The sequence below is a fragment of the Dermacentor andersoni genome, chromosome 8 (assembly GCF_023375885.2).
Source record: "Dermacentor andersoni chromosome 8, qqDerAnde1_hic_scaffold, whole genome shotgun sequence".
Taxonomy (NCBI): domain Eukaryota; kingdom Metazoa; phylum Arthropoda; class Arachnida; order Ixodida; family Ixodidae; genus Dermacentor; species Dermacentor andersoni.
The window spans coordinates 149666359-149685545 of record NC_092821.1 but is presented as its reverse complement, the minus strand read 5'-3'; the positions used below and the strand labels follow the sequence as shown (position 1 = coordinate 149685545).

Here is a 19187-nt window from a genome sequence, read left to right as displayed (position 1 = left end):
GTGTTTGCAGATGGCAATGGCCATCAAAGTTATTGTCCACGTATGGCGTGATGCCTGACGCGAGATGCAGCTTGAAACTGTGGGTACCCGGAGAATAAGTGTCTGCATCTGGAAAGCGGCAAACAATGAAGCCAACGTTAGGAGCAAAGGATTGTCACAATCCACCCCGGGTCGTGAACAAGGGAGGGCTTCTCAGCGTGGTGGTGCTGAAAGATTACTGACCGGCGAGCTGCCGTGCTCGTCGGTGTTTATTGTGGTGCGGGTGACCACTGTTGCCTGCCGAGCTATAGCAGGCCGCCGAGCTTGGCGGGCGAACCAAGATTATGTCCGAGGGGGCGTCACCTACTTGCTACAACCCCTCACCCCCAGTTTGTTTGTTAAAATAAAAAACAAACGTCCAAGTTCAAACAAATGTCCAAGTTCACACTATGAGGCTCTGCCTCTACCCTTGCTGGGTCGACAGTGCCTGCTACCCAGGCGAGTAACGGTCTGGTGGCCTCCGCCGTCGAGTACTCCGCCTGGGCATCGGTGTTGACGGGTCGGGTGTGGCAACGCCGGGTGCTGCCTGAGTCAGCCTTGCTCCACCTGGGGGGTCCGTAGTGGTCGGCCTTGCGAGTGGTGCCGGGCTTGACACCGGTCCAACGGGTGCCGCACCACTGGCTACGGTTGCCGCCTCCGAGGTAGGTGGTACTCCGCTAGAAGCGACTGGTGCTGCCGCTAGTCCTCCTGCGGGCTGGAACTCAGTGGCAGTCGAGGGTGCTGGCCAGGTCAAGAGGAGAGGTCTGACATGGTGGGCGTGTCTGTGCCACATGGCCCCATCTGGCATGCGGACGAGCAGCGATGAGGCGCTGGCAGGAGACACCACCTGTCCGGCAGACCAGGGTGGGCCAGGACGGAAGTTCCTGGCGACAACTGGAGCTCCCGACTCTGGCAAATGCCCGGGACGGCACCCTTGGTCAGCAGCCAGCTTCTGCTTCAGCTTCTGCGTCTCCGATTGAGCCTTGCGCAGCTTGCGCTTGCTGCGGGAGACCTCGCTCTTGAGCTGCCTGTTGCGGCTCTGCAGGCTCGTTATAATGTGCCGCATCTCCCGGTTGATTGGCTGAGCCTGCTCGCTGGACACCGACGACGCCTCAAACTCAGTGCGTAGATTCTCGTACTCTCGACGAATCTGCGCGATGTTGTCCTCAAGGCGGATGACCTCCGAGCGAAGCTTCTTCTGGACAACCAGCTCCTCGCATTCCAGTTGCTCAATGTGGCGAAGGTGTGAGTTTTTGGCTGTCGACAGCAAGGAGCGACACTCGTCCAGCTGAGTCTTGAGTTGCATGCTCTCGTTGTACAGCACGGAGAACTGGCTCTGCAGGCACTTGTACTCTGCCGTGCTCACCACCAGGCTCTCTGGCAGCGACCGCAGCTCTATCCGCAGCCTCTCCACCGTCTTCAGGGCCTCCTTGTGGTCAAGCTGAAGCTGCTCCAGCTCCAGCAGCCGTGCCGATGCCAGCTCCCGCTGTACCTCGAGCTGGCTCTGCAGGTCCTCCAAGCGCAGGGAGGCTGCTCCGCCACCACCGCCACAGCCCCCAAAATCCGCATGTAGGCGGGACCAGGGCCTCTGTGGAAACGGCCAGGGGGTGCTTTCCACATTACGTGAGGCTCGCTGATGCTCCTGGCAGATTTGGCAGCTCTGCATCACATGCAGGCTGGCTTCCGGGTACTCTGGCAGACGAATGCCCAGTACATGAATCCAGTTTCGGCCCAGCAGCGTCGGCGACGACCCCTTCGTTAAGTAAAGGGTTGCTTCCCTGTCGCCAAAACGAACGCTGACCTGTGCCTGACCCTGGACCTGGGAGAGTTGCCCGGAGGAGCTGCGCAGCATCACGCCCGAAGCCTCGACGGACACGCCGGGGAAAGTCCGCTTGAAGAGCTTCCCGGCCATTACAGACACGCTGGCCCCCGTGTCCAGCTCCATGGAAATGGAGTGCCCGCATATTTCGACGGTCAGCATGTATGGCGGCACAGACGACGGTACAAAGCCTGTGTGCCACATGTCGAAAATCGGCGGGTCCTCGGCCACGACGTGGAGCCTGGCCGCGGAAGAACTTGAGCTTGCTGCCGCATGCCTCCGCCGCGTACCCTTGCGACGGCTACCCTGGACGCGGGCTTGTGTTGTACCTGGGCTTGAATGCGGCTGCTGCTTGCTGTTCGTCCTCCCACTTCGGCATACACGTGCCAGGTGCCCAGTTTTCCCGCACGTAAAGCATTGTGCTTGAGAGAACTGGCACTGTGAAAGGGAGTGGGCACCACCACAGCGACCGCAGGTACTGCCCTTTGTCGCAAACTTGTTGACCGCCGCTTCCGCCGACGGTGAGCCAGTCGCACGGGAAATCTCGCCGGCGTCCTTGGCGGCAGCTTCCATTGCCAGCGCTGCCTTCACGGCGTCGTCCAGCGACGGGTCGGGAAGCTCCAGGAGTCGCGTCTGCATGGCGGGGTTGTTGATACCGCAGACGAAACGGTCCCGGAGCAGCGAGTCCAGTTGGTCCCCGAAGGCGCAGGCACTCGTTAACCCTCGTAGCGCAGCAACGAATTGCCCGAGGGTCTCTCCTTCCCGGCGGCTCCGGTTGTTGAAGCGGAAACGCTCCATTAGCGTGGACGGTGCTGGGTTAAAATGCGAGCGCAGTATGGCAAGCAGCTCACCCAGCGTCTTAACGTGCGGCGTGGCTGGCTTGAGAAGGTCGAGCAGGAGGCTGAAGACGCGGGTCCCGCAGCTGGCCAGGAAAATGTCCCGCTGTTTGGCCTCGGGTGTGTCGTTTGCCCGGAAGAACACGTGGACTTGCTCCTCGTAAATTTGCCAGGCGGACCCATCTCCCTCGAACGGCTCGAGCATTCCGTACAGCGGCATGGCGACAGCAACGGGGGGCGGTGTTTCGCCGCTCGCGGCGGCGTGGGACGCTCCGTAGGTACTTGTCGCCAGCTTCTTCGCCAGAGTCACGAGGATCCCATCCTCGTCGCCAGTGTCACAATCCACCCCGGGTCGTGAACAAGGGAGGGCTTCTCAGCGTGGTGGTGCTGAAAGATTACTGACCGGCGAGCTGCCGTGCTCGTCGGTGTTTATTGTGGTGCGGGTGACCACTGTTGCCTGCCGAGCTATAGCAGGCCGCCGAGCTTGGCGGGCGAACCAAGATTATGTCCGAGGGGGCGTCACCTACTTGCTACAAACGGCACTTTCGGAAGTGTAAACGCACAGTCACACACAATATTGCTGCAGTGCGATAATACAATAAGCCTGCTGTGAACACAGGGGGTGGGGGGGGGGGGGAGATGTCTATGAAAGACGCCATAGCCGTGCGCTTGGGATTAATTTCCAGAACGCGCGGTTCTTCGACGCACAACAAAAACGACGGCAAATCAATGCAGCGGGCCATAGGTGGAAAGTTTATTTTTCCCGGGGGCGGGGGGGGGGGGGGGTCCACCTGCTCGGGCCCCAAAAGAAACTCAAAAGAAACCTCTAATGATGCGGGTAAGAGAACCCTCTGGTAACGACACAGAACCCTCTGGTAACGGCACTTAGACGAGGGGGGGGGGGGGGGAGAGTGGGCTTCGGCATCGCCTGGGGCTGGAGGCTCGGATCTCGTAGTCATGCCGCTGCGACCAGGAATGTAGTTTCCTACAGGATGCTCCCGTGTGAAGTGTCGTATCCACTGAACCATTTTCCTACGTGCATAGGAAAGCTGGGCGGTCACTGCGGTCGAGAGATACATTTCCCGACCAGCGGCTCGCAAATGTATCACTCACCTCCTCTCCGTAGTTTGTGAGGTGCGGAGCCCTTTTCTCACTGAGCGCGTGTACCAGGCAGTCTCTATAGGCTACAAAGCCGAGACTGGAGAAATAAACAAATCCTAGCGCTGGTAGCATTTTTTCTCAAATCAAATCTAGCTAGGCTTCCTGTAGATGTGTTGTTGTTGTTGCCTCAAAACATGGCTCGTACCCACGTGGGAGATTAACCACACTGTATGGAATGAAACGATCACTCAACAACTTTCCAAATTGTTAAACGCGAACATTAAAACGAGTCGTTTGGCAATTAGCTGATAACATTGATTTTGTGAGTACCTATACGTAAAAAAATTAAAGAACTTAAACTGAGAAGCCAAGGAAAAATGATAACAATAAGATGGAATGTCCCACTGTCGCGGTACCCTAGCAGCGTATAGCCTCCCGGATGCTTCACTAGCTTGCGCAGAGCAGTACAAGCGCTAAACCTAATTTTCTAGTTTGTAAAATGAGGAACATGTTGCGAGAGTAGAAGAAGCGGCGGCAACAAAGAAAGAAATGGTCAATTGTTTCTGGTTCATTACAAAACGAACAGAGGTTGTTTATGGATAGACGAGATCTGTGAAGGTAAAAATTCAGGCGGGGAACTCGGCAGCGGAAACTTGCTAACGTCACCTCGCACAGGCGTGAAAGGCATTTGCTCGTGTTCCGCTGAAATTTTAGATGTTTAAAATCATGCGCAAAAAGTATGGATGACTCATTACAAGTGAACAATAAAAGGCGTTTGAATCTGGCTCCTATTGCAGAAGAGAAATCAGGGAGAACGTTTAAGACCGCGCCATTTAGGGATGACGATGCGAGCGAGTCAGCTGACTCATTTAAAAATGATTCCACTATGCCCCGGGACTCAGACAAAGCGGACTTCAGACAAATTTCCCGGACCAATAACAGTCGAAAATATTCTCAGCAGGTGTGACCGATTAGTGGAAGTTAAATGTGTACAGACCGAAAGTGCGTCTGTGACCACTATTACGTTAGATATCTGTGGACCCAATTTTCGCATGGCGAGAGTCATCGCCAGGAATTCAGCAAGGAAGATCGGAGTGTAATCGGCAAAACGGAGAGCAAAAGACCAGTTAAGCTGAATTGAAAAGCTACCAACACTGGCGTTTTCTAAATTTTGTGGTGCGTCCGTTGAAATTATAATGTGAGACGGAAATTGATTAAGATGATCTTGAAGGAGACCTTCAGGCATGCGCGCCGGAAGAAGTTTTCCGTGGTATGGAAAAAATGTCATAATTGATCAGTTTTAACTTGAACGAATTAGATTTTGGAAAAATCAGGTTCGCCAGACAAACTTGAAGTTTCGGTAACAGCGTCAGAACAAAAACAACTTGTGGCTGTTGGTAACGCCGCCAACCTGTTGTGAAAAATAATTCTGGAGAATTGACGAAAACAGGTTGAAAATGGAAGAGGGATGCATCATAAAGCTTCAGGAAGGTCAAGACAGTAAGTTGCCTGAATCTGGATTCAAGCGCCATAATTCCAGGCTCCAAACGAAGTACATTGTTAGCCACGAAACTTGGCAGCCCAAGGCAGAGGCGTAGCGCTTGCCTTTCTAGTAATATTAAAGGTCGTAGTTTCTATGTTGCACATCCTGAAAAAGAACACAGCGAAATTCGATAATGGGGCGTACGTAAAGTTTATAAATCATAAGCAGTGTAGATCTACGCATGCCTGTGTTTTTATTGCTGAACCTGCGCAACAGCATTGATTCTAGAATTTGATTCGATTTGTTGCTGCCAGTTTAGCTTACTATCATGACTTATCCCTAAGTGCTTCAAGGCTGCAACTTGCGTTATTGGTTCATTTCGGTAATGCACAGAAATGAAAACGGGATTTGACAATAGAAACAGAAGTAACTAGCATTTCTTGACGTTAAGCGAAAAGGACAGTCCGTCCAGCCTGGACTCTAGTTCAGGCAAGTATGATTTCAAAATTTCGTATAACGTATTGATATCCCGTGATGACGAGAAAAATGCAATGTCATCAGCATACAGATCGAGTTGCACATCCTGATGAACTGGGACACAAGACAACAAAATATTAAACAAAAGTTGTGAAAGAACTCATTCCTGTGGTACGCCTCTCGTCTGTTTATATAGGTACCCGATGTCACTTCATGCTTGACACAAAAGAATTCTGTACCCGAAAGGAGCCCTTGTATCCAGGCCACTAAATGGTCTGGAAAAGCACATCTTAATAATTTAGAAATTCAAATTCCATGTTCGGCGCTGTCATAAGCTTTTGCAATATCTAAAGTTACCAATGCTGATACATCTCCATATAGTCCTGCGAGTCGAATGCGGCTTTCTAAATCAACGTGAGCTAACCATATGGAACATTGAGGCTTAAATCCTATCTGTCTCGAGCTCAGAAGACCCTGAGAAATTAGGTCGTTGAGCCGGACATTGATTACTTTTTCGAGAATTTGGACTAGATTCTAAGTAGGGGCAATTGGCCGAATGTTGTCCAAGACATATTTTTAGGCAATAGCAAGATTTTTTCAATTTTTCCAAGAGGTTGGGATCCACGTATATTGTAATACATAAATTGTATTGTAATGTATTGTAACACGTAATAAAAGACAACACTTTTTTTTCTTTAAGATGCGTCATGTATGTGCGACAGCCAATCGTTTTCCTCACGTGACATCTTTGAGAAAAGATACGTTTCGAGTGTATCGTGAAAATACATACCCTCCGGCTACCAGGATGCACAATGGAAAATGCTTTGGCGAGTGTTGTGACGAGGCACTGGAAGTGGTAAGGGAATACATCTATGCTTAGAGCAAGTACTGACCGCGAATCCGGATCAGGAGTCTGAAATAAGGAGAATAAGAATGGGCTGGGGTGCGTTTGGCAGGCATTCTCAGATCATGAACAGCAGGTTGCCATAATCCCTCAAGAGAAAAGTGTATAACAGCTGTGTCTTACCAGTACTCACCTACGGGGCAGAAACCTGGAGGCTTACGAAAAGGGTTCTACTTAAATTAAGGACGACACAACGAGCTATGGAAAGAACAATGATGGGTGTAACGTTTAGGGATAAGAAGAGAGCTGATTGGGTAAGGGAACAAACGCGAGTTGATGACATCTTAGTAGAAATCAAGAAAAAGAAATGGGCATGGGCAGGATATGTAATTAGGAGGGAAGATAACCGAGGGTCATTAAGGGTTACGAGTTGGATTCCAAGAGAAGGGAAGCGTAGCAGGGGGTGGCAGGAAGTTATAGGTGGGCGGAGGAGATTAAGAACTTTGCAGGGACAACATAGCCACAATTAGCACATGACTGGGGTAGTTGGAGAAGTATAGGAGAGGCCTTTGCCCTGCAGTGGGCGTAGCCAGGCGGATGATGATGATTATGATTAAGAACGATGCGGGTCACAGAACCCTCTGGTAATGCCACTTTAAGGAGGGGAGGGAGAGGGAGGCTTCGGCATCGCCTCGATGTTACGTCGGTGTGGCCGCCATGAACGCCACGCCGGGCACGTTGGGCACGCCGGGACGGCGGCCGGAGAGGCACGGAGACGTAGACGAGGACCGAGGCAGAGAGTGTACTTATTACAAGCGCGCACGCCTTAAATAGGCTGAATAAGTGTGTTCGAACTTTAATTAGGTCCTGAGGAGAAAGAATTAAAGCAATCCGGCGGCTCCACCCAGGTTGGGGCCGGTAGACAGAGTCCTTCGGCGACGGCCCGTGCCTTCTGAACAGCCTTGAGCTGAGCGATGAGCTCTGTGCTTCTGAGCGCTGAGTTCCAGGAGGACTGGTCAGGAAAGTCCGTGACCGCTTTGGCAGGGCACAGCCATAGCGTGTGTTCGAAGTTGTATTCGTGGCCGCAGTGTGGGCCCTCAGTAGAAAGATCTGGATTGATCCCGCTTAGTGTCGTTGGTGTGATGTATGTCGTCGTCTGCAACTGTCTGTAAGTGACCGCATGTGCTTTTTTTTAGCTTAGGGTGAGGAGGAGAAAAAATTCTTCGTCCTAACCTATGGTTTGAAGTGATTTCTTGGTATGGCACGAGCGGGTCTTTGTTGTCTAGGTCCCTCCAGGTTCGGTCGAAGCGAAGGGGCGGACAGCAGACGCGAAATGCGAGTTCTCGCGCCAGTTGGTGTGCCCGCTCGTTCGGATTACAGTCAGGACTTCCGGAAATGTTGCCCATGGGGGCCGGGAACCATGTGATGTATGGGGACATGAGGTTGTAACCTCCCGTTTCTTGGTAGATTTTGTTAAATGCCGCAGCTGCTTTCCAGGAAACGAGCGCCGCCGATAAGGTTCTGATGGCTGCTCTTGAGTCCGAGTAAATGACGGAGGCTCCTTTCCAGCTTCGTAGGGCCACCGCGATGGCTATCTCTTCTGCTTCATGAGTGAAGTTGGTAACTACCGTGGCCGCGTTGACGAGCGAGCCATGGGCGTCCACCACGGACACCGCGTAGGCGCCTCAATTCCAATATCTGGCCGCGTCAACGAAGAGGATTTGCGTTTCGTTACGTTTGATGTTGTCGAGGATTGCCTTGGCTCTCGTTTTTCTCCGTCCTTCGTTGTGGCTCTGGTGTATGTTTCTTGGGATTTGATCAACTGTTATTGCCCACTTGGCGTTTGTGCACAGTTGCGACTTCTCTCGTGTCATGAAGAGGGGCTCTATGCTGTCGGAGTTGTCGGACGATCCCGCCGCTGCCACCAGTGTAGGGGTTGTAGGTCCTAGGGAGGAACTTGGGAGGAACTAGGCGTACGGGGTTTATTTACAGATATTTACATTAGAACAAGGGATTCATTCGACAGCCTAGCGTGACTCCCAAATGGAGCACGTAAGACGAAACATACAGCATACGAGCACACAGCTCCAAACACACTGCTTGACGAGCACGAGCACACAGCTCACGAGCACGATCACAGAGCACGCTGACGAGCACACCCTAGCAGCCGACAAACAGCTGCTTATAAACACTCCGTGCTCCCTAGATCCCTAGGTGAGGGAAAAACGTTCGACCAGTCTTCTTGGAGGAGGAGGGCGCACACACACACACGTACGCACTGATTTCACTGCCCCCACCGAAGTGAGACGGGCTTCGCAAAACTCGGGGCTTACGTCTTGAAAGGCGCGTGGGGAGGTGCCGCCAATTACCTTCCCTCGGGAACTCCCCCGTTCACGGCAGACCAGATCGTCGGTGGCGAGTTCAGTAACAAAGCCTGATTCGTCGAACTCATCTCGGCCTTTCCGCGACGGAGAGTCGCCTACGCGGCGTATTATCCTCCGCACACCGTAGACTTAGTGGCGCCGTTCGGCTAGAGGATGACGGTGGCTTCCCAGAAAACGCCAACCCTGCTGCTGCAGCTGGCTGAGAAACTTTACATGTTGGCACCTCGGCAGGCCATTCCTAACAATGCCTGCTCCTATAGTAAGATCTCGGTGCCCGCCTTGTGAGTGAGAGCCGACTAATTTGGGTATTTCGCTGTGCCCAAAAACTTCGGCTGCCGTGTTGTGCGGTCCCAGTTGGAGGAGTCGTTCCGTGCTAGTGTTTCTGAGGAGGCTTAGGACCTTTTGTAATCCTGTTCTGATTAGTGTGTCGATTTTGCTCAGCTCCGTCTTCTTCCAGTTGAGGAAGGGGGCGGCGTAGGTTACGTGGCTGATGTGGAAGGCGTGAAATGCTTTCATGAGGTTGTCCTCTTTCGGTCCTTCCCTTGTGCTGGCGACCCGTGATATGACCCTGGTGAAGTTGAGGGTGCCCTTTTCGATGCGTTTTAGTGCCTACGCGTTGTCCTTGCTGTAAGCCCCAATGACCAAGGATCTTGTTACACCTGGGGATGTTTCCTCCGTCCCTGGTGTGTAGGTGAACGGGGAGGGAGCTAAGGGGCTGTCTGTCCCTGGGGCCTTGTTTGTACAGGAGGAGCTCTGATTTGCTGGGGGAGAGCTTCAGTCCCGGTTTCGTAAGGAAAGCTTCCGTGGTGTCCTGCGCTTGCTGTAGGTTCTGCTCCAGAGTGCCGGACCAAATGGTGATGTCCCCGTGAATTGCGTACCCTATACTCCCGCGACATTGCAGATTTTGTTGGAGAGATCGTGCAATGAGCTGTCTAAAAGAAGTGGCGAAAGCACTGATCCTTGCGGAGTGCCGATGTTGCATAGCCTGTGCTTTCTGCTTCTGATTTGTGCGACGTTTATGGTGGCCGTTCGGTTAGCTAAAAACGATCTTACAAAGTTGTGGAACTTTACTCCGAGATTTAAAGTGGAGATTTCGTTGAGGATGTGTTCATGCCTGACCGTGTCGTAGGCCTTGGTTAAGTCGAGCGCCAGGATGCCTTTTACATCCCTGGATTTGTTGTCTGTGACGGCGCTCCTGATGAGTAGCATAGCGTCTTGCGTAGATAGTGATTTTCTGAAGCCTATGAGATTGTGGCGGAATAGGCCGTTTTCTTCAATATGCTCTCCAATTCTATTGTGGATGGCATGCTCCTCGACATTCCCGAGACACGACGTAAGGGAGGTGAATCTCAGATTCTCTGCATGGAGTGGTTTTCCGGGTTTGGGAATGAGGATTAGATTGGCAGTTCGCCATTCGTCCGGCGCCCGGCCTTCAGCCCATACTCCTTTTAATTTTGCCCGTAATGATTTGCATGACTTTTTCATCTAGATTTCTGAGTAATTTGTTTGTGAGTCCATCTGGCCCAGGGGCCGATCGTCCGCTTCGGTCGTGAAGGGTGTGCGCCATCTCCGAGACTCCGAAAGGACGATCCAGCGAATTGCGATTGAAATAGGCAGATATGTCAGAAGTGCCCATTGCAGTCCTGACGAACATTCATGAGTGACACGACTGCCCCTGTGTCGATCATCAGGGGGGAGTTACGTTGTTACCTTTTACGGGAACGCGCATAAGCGATAGGGCGCCGACAGCGTCTTCGATATGGAGAATGGTCGCAGTCCTGATAGCAGTAGTGTTGCGCGTTTCCAGTGCTGTCGTGCCAGAATTTTGCAGGAAGAAGAAGAAGAAGAAGAAGAAGAAGGAGGAGGAGGAGGAGGAGGAGGAGGAGGAGGAGGAGGAGAAGAAGAAGAAGAAGAAGAAGAAGAATTCTATAGCATCTTTACCAATTTCAGTCTTTTAATAAAGATAGCCTAATTTCACCCAAATCTTGGCCAATCCCCCTCAGTGGGTGTGCGCCATCGCATAAGGAATACCATACCATACCATACCATGCGCCACTCAGGAGAGGATCTACCTGAAACCTTTTATAGCTAACTTCGATGCTCAAACATGCTGTGGCTGTTCTCCTTCGTTTATTTTTCAATGGTTGGCTTTCGCGGTTACCTGGACTGTCTTTTCCATACCTTCAGTGACAAGAGGGCCCCGCTGTTGACGTTTAATGAAGGAGATGTGAGTAATATATTTGTGAGCAAGGGGTCGTAAAATGTATCTTTCAACTGCAGGGCGGTGACCGCCCAGCTTGCCTCTGCAAGTAGCAAAATGGCTCGATGGAAACGAATCCCCGCTCGTGAGCATCCTGCTGGAAACTACATTCCTGGTCGTGGCGGCAAGGCTCCGGGACCCGAGCCCCCTCCTTAGGCGATACCGAAGCGTACTCCCCCCCCCCCCCCTTCCTTAAAGTGTCATGACCAGAGGGTTCTGTTACCCGCATCATTAGAGGTTTCTTTTGAGTTTCTTTTGGGGCCCGAGTAGCCGGTCGTCCCCCTCCCACCCCCCCCCCCCCTCGGGAAAATTAGAATTTTCCGCCTACGGGTGGCTGTACTCATTTGCCGCGGTTTTTGGTGTGCGTTGAAGAACCGCGCGTTGTGGAAATTTATCCCAAGCGCACCGCTGTGGGCGTCTCTCATACACCCCTGCCCTGGGTTCGTGGCAGGCGCACTGTGTCATCGCACTGCAGCGATGTTCCGTGCGATTGTGTGTTTACACTGCAGAAGTGCCGTTATAACTTTGCTCTTAACGTTGGCTTCGTTGTTTGCCGCTTTCAGATACAGGCGGCGTTGCCAACGGTGTCCACCTGCCTCAGCTTTTTCGGCAGCCGCAAGGGCTGGACGGGGACGCTCGTGGCGACGGCCGTCACCAGACACGGAGTCATCCGGCAGGCGCGAGAAATCATGATGGCGCAGGCGCGGGACATCGTGCCGCCGGGACAACTGGGGCCCTTCGCGGAGAGCACAGCCCGTCTAGATGCCGGAGCTTTGCTCTCCTCGCTACCGGTTGTGCTGCTCCCGTATGTCGACGCTGAAACCTACCGGGAGGTCCACGGCGCGTTGATACTGGCGCATTTGGCCCTGGAGTACGCCCTCATGAGAAGACTCGGGAAAGCATTTTCCGTTCTTCATCCCGATAGTATCAGGGTACGTATTTCCACGAAACACGTGTAACCTATGTTCGTGACGAATTAGTGCGTATTTCTCAAAGATGTCGCGTGAGGAAAACGATTGGCCGTCGCGCATACAGGAGGCATCTTAAAGATTGAAAAGCGTTGTCTGTTCATTTGTAGTTAGTAATTATTCACTTGCAGCAGGGTTTTCTCGAGAGAAGTAGGCGTAACGGTCAGTCAATATACTGGCAAATTTTCCTCCCCGCTCGGCTGAAATACTGCCGGTTTTCGCTGGTGCTTGTATTAAAGTAGTTAGGCCACTCAGGTATTGCGCTGTGACGGCGTTGTGACGTCACCGTAATGAGAGCCCGTTCATACGTCGCAGTTCGCGAAAAGGCGAGCTTCGCATATCTCGGCGGGAAAATGACGTAGGGCCTGTTCTGGATATCACAGCGTCATGTTGAATTTTGTGTCCATGTGTTACACCAGTGTTAATACCTGCACAATCAGCCGGAGCCAGATTTGGTGCGAACCGAGGCGGTGTGTAGGCAATGCGTAATATATGCAAATACATGCATCTCCTCCAGCACAAATATGTCGTCGACGTCGTTCAGACGTTGTTCTTTCGCCACCTCCATCTTATGGTCATCATTGCTTCGTTGCTATGCCGTCGTAATCGTGCCTTAGTGACTATTTCATCGCCGTCATTCAAGCATCGGAACTATCAGTAGACATTAGTAGCACGAAACGTCTAAACACATTCAAATAATTAAAAATATTCAGGAATTAACTTCTTAATTGGTTAGTTTACGGCACATATTGAAATTACTAATTGTAGGCGGTGAGTTTCCAAGATGTATCCACTTGAAATGAATCTCCAGCATGACACCAGTTTCGAGAGTATATTCTAAATTGTAGATCTATAACTCGGATTGTTCCGCCATCCTGCACCTGGATCCGAAAGCAGTGGCTTGCGCTTCGAATTATCATTAGAATTGTTTCTTCCTTTCATTAGTTGCTGTTTCGTGTACTTTCATATCTAGCCTTAGCTCTATAACATAGGTGTCTAATGTCATTAATGCATCTCTAATCTTGCATTATTAAACAATCATTTTCTGTGCTTCTGACCTGTTGTCAGTGTAGTATCTTTAGTGCTTATAATTACGCCTAGTTCCATTCTTCCCCACTGTGGGCGGACCTTTCTTCTACGCAGTTATGCTAAGATTCCCTAGCCATCCATGCTTTCTTTTACGTGTGCGCTGACACTGGAAATGTGCTAATCGCCTCTTCTCCGCGCCCCCTAAATAACTAACCACATACCCGCTTGGCTTGTTGAATGTATTAGTTCAATGGATTGGCATAGAGCACGACATTTTGACATCAGCAATAAGCGGGCCCTTGGAGCCGATAGGCTCCGTCTGCTCTCTGAGCACGCTTGAACCGATCCTTCGACTCCTGTTTGAGGAAGTTTTCGCGGAAGTTCTGGGAAATGTCCCATCGTGGTGCTTTCATGACAAGTACTGGCAACTAACGCCCACCTGAATCCCACTGGGGTCTCGGAATACGTACGTCACAATGACTTCGCGGGTGCAGAGACGCTCTCCTGCAGAAACGGCCAACTTGTCGGCATTTAGATGGTGCCCGCACATACCCTGATGCTGGGTAGAGATATGACAAGAACTGGGTAGAGATCAACTGGGTAAAGGTATGAAGTAGTTAACGATAACTCGCCCGTGACATCATTTCGCACGTTTGACTGTTGGAGCAATCTTATTATAGCGCAAGCTTGACACGGACAACAGAAGGCACATCTGACACACACAGCGCTGTGTGTGTCAGATGTGCCTTCTGCTGTCCGTGTCAAGCTTGCGCTATAACAAAATAGGATATGCCGTACCAACAAGCCCCTATTGCTATCCTTGTTGGAGCAAGTCCTGCTCTTGCAGCCGCTTGGTTAGAAGTAATTGTAGGTAGCCGTGCCATTCGAAATATAAGAACGTGAAGCAAGTGCAGAAGAAAATCCATAGAACAAGCGTTTTAGTTTAACATGAAATGCGTCTGCTAACCTTAGCGTGCGGTGCAAAGCTAACGCTGTCATATGCTACAGTACACGGTTCAAACTTTTATAGCGGAATCAAGCAGAACGCTAACGTGACCAAAATAAAACCACTGCACGTTCAATAAGTGCCCCGAGAGTGCCTCTTCGATGTGCCAAGAGAAAAACAAGTTGGCGGTGTGTCCATCATTCGGAGATGCTTGAAGACTTGAATGCTGTTGGCGATCTATCCAGCATCGTGTGCTAGAGCCCCATCGTCGCTTGCGTACATACCGGGCATGACAGTGTGTAATCGCACAAGTTCTTACTTTTGGTACTACACGCTACGCTAAAAGCGTCTAAAGAATAGCGTGAATGACAAATGTATTCTGCTTCAGTGCGCTGGAAACTAAATTATTTTTCTCTTGAAAGGACGGCGTGCCGCGTGAAGTGATATTAGTAATTATTCGCAATTACTTTAGAATATATTCAGATTTGGTTCAGTCATCTTTTGTCAAGATATTTACCAGCAAATTATAAACACGTTATTTACTCCCAGGGTGCCCTTTTCCACAGCAGCCTCTCGTATTTCTCAATACGCACTTCAATATATTCTTAGAGTGAAACCCCAGACTAGCCTATCACGTAATTTGCAATATGACACGCAGTCACTCACTATGGAGCTTCTTTGCATCAACGCATCTCAAGCGTTGCTATTTTCTTTCCCGCGCTGTGCAAATGAGCTATGGCCACTTTCAGTGCATCATAATTCTTTCCTGGAGATGGGCAAAAAATTTACCGGCTATATTTTCTATTACAGAAGAGCGTCCTGGAAGTCTTCACGATGTCCTATGTCTTTTTCACATGTCTGCTCATCGTCATGGCCATTATCAAAGAATTCGCCGTCATCGTATTCGCTCCACAGGATATTTGGTGCCGGCGAGTAGCACAGATCGGTAAGTAAATGTAACATTTCTGTTCCTATAATCTCGTTTGCAAACGCACTCTTTGAATCTCTCGAATTTTCAAAATGCAGAACAAATCTTGCAGAACTCTACGATGACGGCTGTCAATGTGAGCGAGTAGCCGAGTCCATCTGAATGCTATTTGCCTAAATGAACATATAGAGCGAGGGTTCTCGTTCCCGTGTGCTCGACCGCAGCGTCTAAACACTCAGTCGTTCCACAGCTGTAGACGCTAGCGCCACACAGCGACGTGGGAGAGAAACGCCACGAGGAGGACCGGCAGACGACAGCACAGCATGACCGCGTTTTCGCGTGGCTGCAGTCCGGGCTGTGCCAACACTCGCGAGGCAGGCACAGGTGCTTTTGTTTAGCCATTTAGCGCGTGCGATGGTCAAGCACTACAATAGTAAGCGCACGTGGTGAATGTCACAGTGCACAGACAGACTTGCTCGCTACAAGCTAACGCTCCTTTCCAGTGAAATTCTCGTAGAATGTGGTGAGGCAAGCCATTGAACCAACCGATGAGACGACGAGTAGGATCCTTCGTTTTCCGGTTTTATATTTGTGCGAAGCTGTTAGCGGTTGGTCGGGAATTTTCGTGGCATCGTCGTCACGAAAAAAGAAAAAGAAAATTCATTCTACGACTACAAGAAAGAAAAACGTTCAGCGATTAAAGTGAAGAGTGCATACATTCTTTGGTATCACGCATACGATATACAGCACAGCATTCGTTTCAGTGAAGAACAAGCACAAAACAAGCATCCAAACCACATCATTGATGACAAGGTGCTCCTAATTACAATACGAAGCACGCAGCGCATACGTTTCTCCATAAAGATTACTGTTGCGGAAGCTGCGGCGGCGACGGCAGCTTGCGACGTGGGTAGGGACGTCATTAAGCCTTTCACATATGAAAGAACCAGCCTAGCGGCTGCTTTCATTGTTGTGCCAGCACCGCTACGGGTGGACAATGTATAGTTAGGACTCTCGAGAAGCAGCATGAGTACGAGGAGCGGCAAATGGAAAAGAGATGGCAATACGAACACCGGCGACGTGCTGCTGAAATTACCATTACTTACTACATTACCATTACTACCGGTCCTGGGTAACTGGTTTGCATAACCTTTGGAGATCTAGACTTTATAATCGCCATGCCAAAAGCCCGCAATCTACAAAATCTTCCTGTCGTGAAAGTGCAGCTTATGTGATAAGTGTGTAAGCTGCGCAGGAAGCTCCGCCTGACTGGGCGCACTTGTTGGACGCATGTGTGTGTTTGCCGGAATTTTGAGTGTGTAGCGATGTTCGCTCCATTATAACTTCAGTTTTGTTTTTCATGTAATAAATAAAGAATCGAAAAAGACCATGTGGTCTAATGGTTAAGACAGCTGTCTCAGGAATGCAAGGTCGAAAGTCCGAATCCTGCTGAAGTGAACTCTATTTTGCCCAGTTTCTTATGATGCCATAAATGCCTACTATCGGTAATTATAACGTAAATTAATTGCGATTACCGATGTCAAATTTACTTGCCATTGAAGATAAATGTCTAAAATAAGCTGTCACAGACTTCCTTCAAGAAGTCTTTAAGACCTCTAATAACGTGGCACTAGCAAAGCCACAGGAGGTTTTAACGAACTGTATATGTCCAAATGTTTAAACTGACACTTCCTTTAGACGTTTCGATTATCCGTTAACGAAGTATTTCAGTCCTTAGTTACTTCTGTGTTTGATTGGAGATGTCACGTAATGACAGCGTCGTCTTGTCGCACATTTGCCACATCGCCATCTACAACGCCGCTTCCGTGCCTTCGGCCTCGCTCGCAGTCCTCCTCCAGACAGCCACTTTGGCTTTAATCTCAATTTACTAGGTTTCGCCATCTGTAGCTAGGTCACGGGTGTAACGAATCACTCGGCAATGGATGCAACCTGTGACGCCGGTGCTCTAGAGCACGCTCCCATTGCATCGGCGCCTTTGCATCAAAGCTGAAAGTCCGCCGACCGCCACAAAGACAGACGAAACTGCCCCCTTCCCACCCTAGAACCTCCTCAAAAAAAAAAAATCACTACGGGATCTGATCTGCTTCGTCCACGTTCCTAGGTGCGTGCTTTCTGAAATGGGATGGATAGGATGGATAGTTGGGCGTGTTGGTTAAGCATGATCTGAAGTGAAGGCGCTAAAATGACGGAGGACAAAGAAGAGGTGTACAAGTTAATAGCTTCCTACTGGCGCAGTGTTCCCCACATCTCTTAACAAAGCGCCGGCGCCCACTGGTCATGTGTTATCGCCGAAGCTGTATATATAACCGTCCGCCCTTGCGAGGGAGACCGCCTGACGAGGCCGTGCGCTTATGGTCCGTATAGGGTACCTCAATGCAGTTGCTCTCCTTCGTGAGTGGGGAAGAGGGAGACTATAGGTACCCTAATGGCACGTTGTGGCAACAGTTCCGATGCCCTATACGTGAACGCCTTCATTTCTGGGAAAAAATTCTAACTTCACGTATTACTGTTTCCTTTCTTCGGACAGGAGCTTGTGAAATGAAAAGAAAAATTGCGAAAAAAAGCAACCTAACTGTATAGAACATTTTGTGGCTGACGCGAATGCCTGCTTGCTGGAGCGTTGAAAGACAATGAACAAACGCGAAATAGGCGCTGCTAGTCTGAAAAATGCTTCCTCTTCCTTTTCTTACAGCGCACGCCTGCTTCGTAGAAAAAGCGCTCCTCCTGGCCGGCACCGAATTCGTTTTCACGCTTCTTATTTTCCTCTTCACCAACATATAAAAATGTTTACGTCTCTTTTTTAAAGCGCAGCATTCGTTTCAATGAAGAACAAGCATCCAGAGCGCTGTGACATCGAAGAACACGGGAGCCGCAGGGGGCTGGCTGGCTGGCCGCTCTTTGATGACGTAAGCAGAACGTCGCCTCGAAGGGTGCGACCCTTGGCTCGCTGTATAGCCACCAAGTTTTGGCTTGGCAGCACTCCGATAGCCGACATATTTTTTATTAGTTATATCACAAGTAGCCTACAGTGACACCAAGGACCGCATAATGGGAATTGAAGTCCTTAATTTATCTGAAGAAATGGTCGATGAATGGCAAGGAAAGTGGATCAAAAAAAGAAAAAAGACTGGCCGCAGTTCGGATACGAACCAGCGTGAAGAAGTCACGTGACATCGCGTAACTTTCGCCAATCCATGGGTGATTCCCAACCATGCAGACATGGATATCAAACGAACGTGAAACTCAAAAGCTACGCAATGGTACCCATGCACGTAGCGAACGTCAAACCACGTGGGAAAGGCTGTCACGTGATCTCGGGTATCTTTCGCTAGCCCATGCGGGGTTACAAACAATGCTGACCCCAAACGAGTGGGCTTCGAAATAAGCGCTGCGATGGTATGCACGTCGCGCACGTCAAAACACGAGGAAAATGCTGTCACGTGACTTAACGTAACTGTCGCTAGGCCCATTGATCATTCCCGAACATACTTACACGAATATTGTACCGCACAGTTGAGTGAAGGTACCTTAATTAGAACTTGTGCCCGACAAAAGCTAAGCGAGAGTCTCACTTTCACGTGCACAATCTTTTTCGCCAGTGTTCCGCACCTTCTTCCCTCGTGCGCCACGCTTTTGCTTCAATCGCATGTTCCTTGCGAGCCCGTGTTTCCCGTGTCACTGCCGCTATCTTTCGCAGGTAGCAGTAAACAACTGGACGGGCTGGCGTGCGTGATTTGAAAGCATCTAGCGTCATCGTCCCCCTCCCAAGAGTTCGTCGTCCCGATGCTCATACGGAAGGCAGTGGTTTCTAGGCTGTCATTCGCAATGCTTGCAGTTCGGAAGCAGTTATTGTCTGTCTTAGTACGGTTTCATTCGGACGGCAGTTGTAGTACTGGTAACCACCAGCTACAATACAAGAGAAGCGGCAGCGACAGCAAAAGAAAACGTTTCTCGAACGCGCGTGGCCTCCGCGATCAGCTCCGGCGCCGCCGGAGCTGATCGCGGAGGCCATGGAACGCGTATAGTGGTTCGACAAAGCGCCACGAGAAGTCGCTACCGGCGCTGTCGCAGTC

The 19187-nt window shown here is 50.5% G+C and overlaps 1 protein-coding gene across 1 annotated transcript; it reads left to right on the top strand.

Annotated features, from left to right (window-relative positions):
• The first annotated feature begins 9115 nt into the window (after window positions 1-9115).
• LOC140212995 (uncharacterized) lies at window positions 9116-17919 on the top strand. Its single transcript, XM_072284144.1, has 5 exons — window positions 9116-9243; window positions 9708-9750; window positions 11786-12154; window positions 14976-15111; window positions 17807-17919. Exons 1-5 carry the CDS (start codon window positions 9116-9118, stop codon window positions 17893-17895), a joined length of 765 nt encoding a protein of 254 aa, XP_072140245.1. The 3' UTR covers window positions 17896-17919.
• The last annotated feature ends 1268 nt before the right edge of the window (window positions 17920-19187 follow it).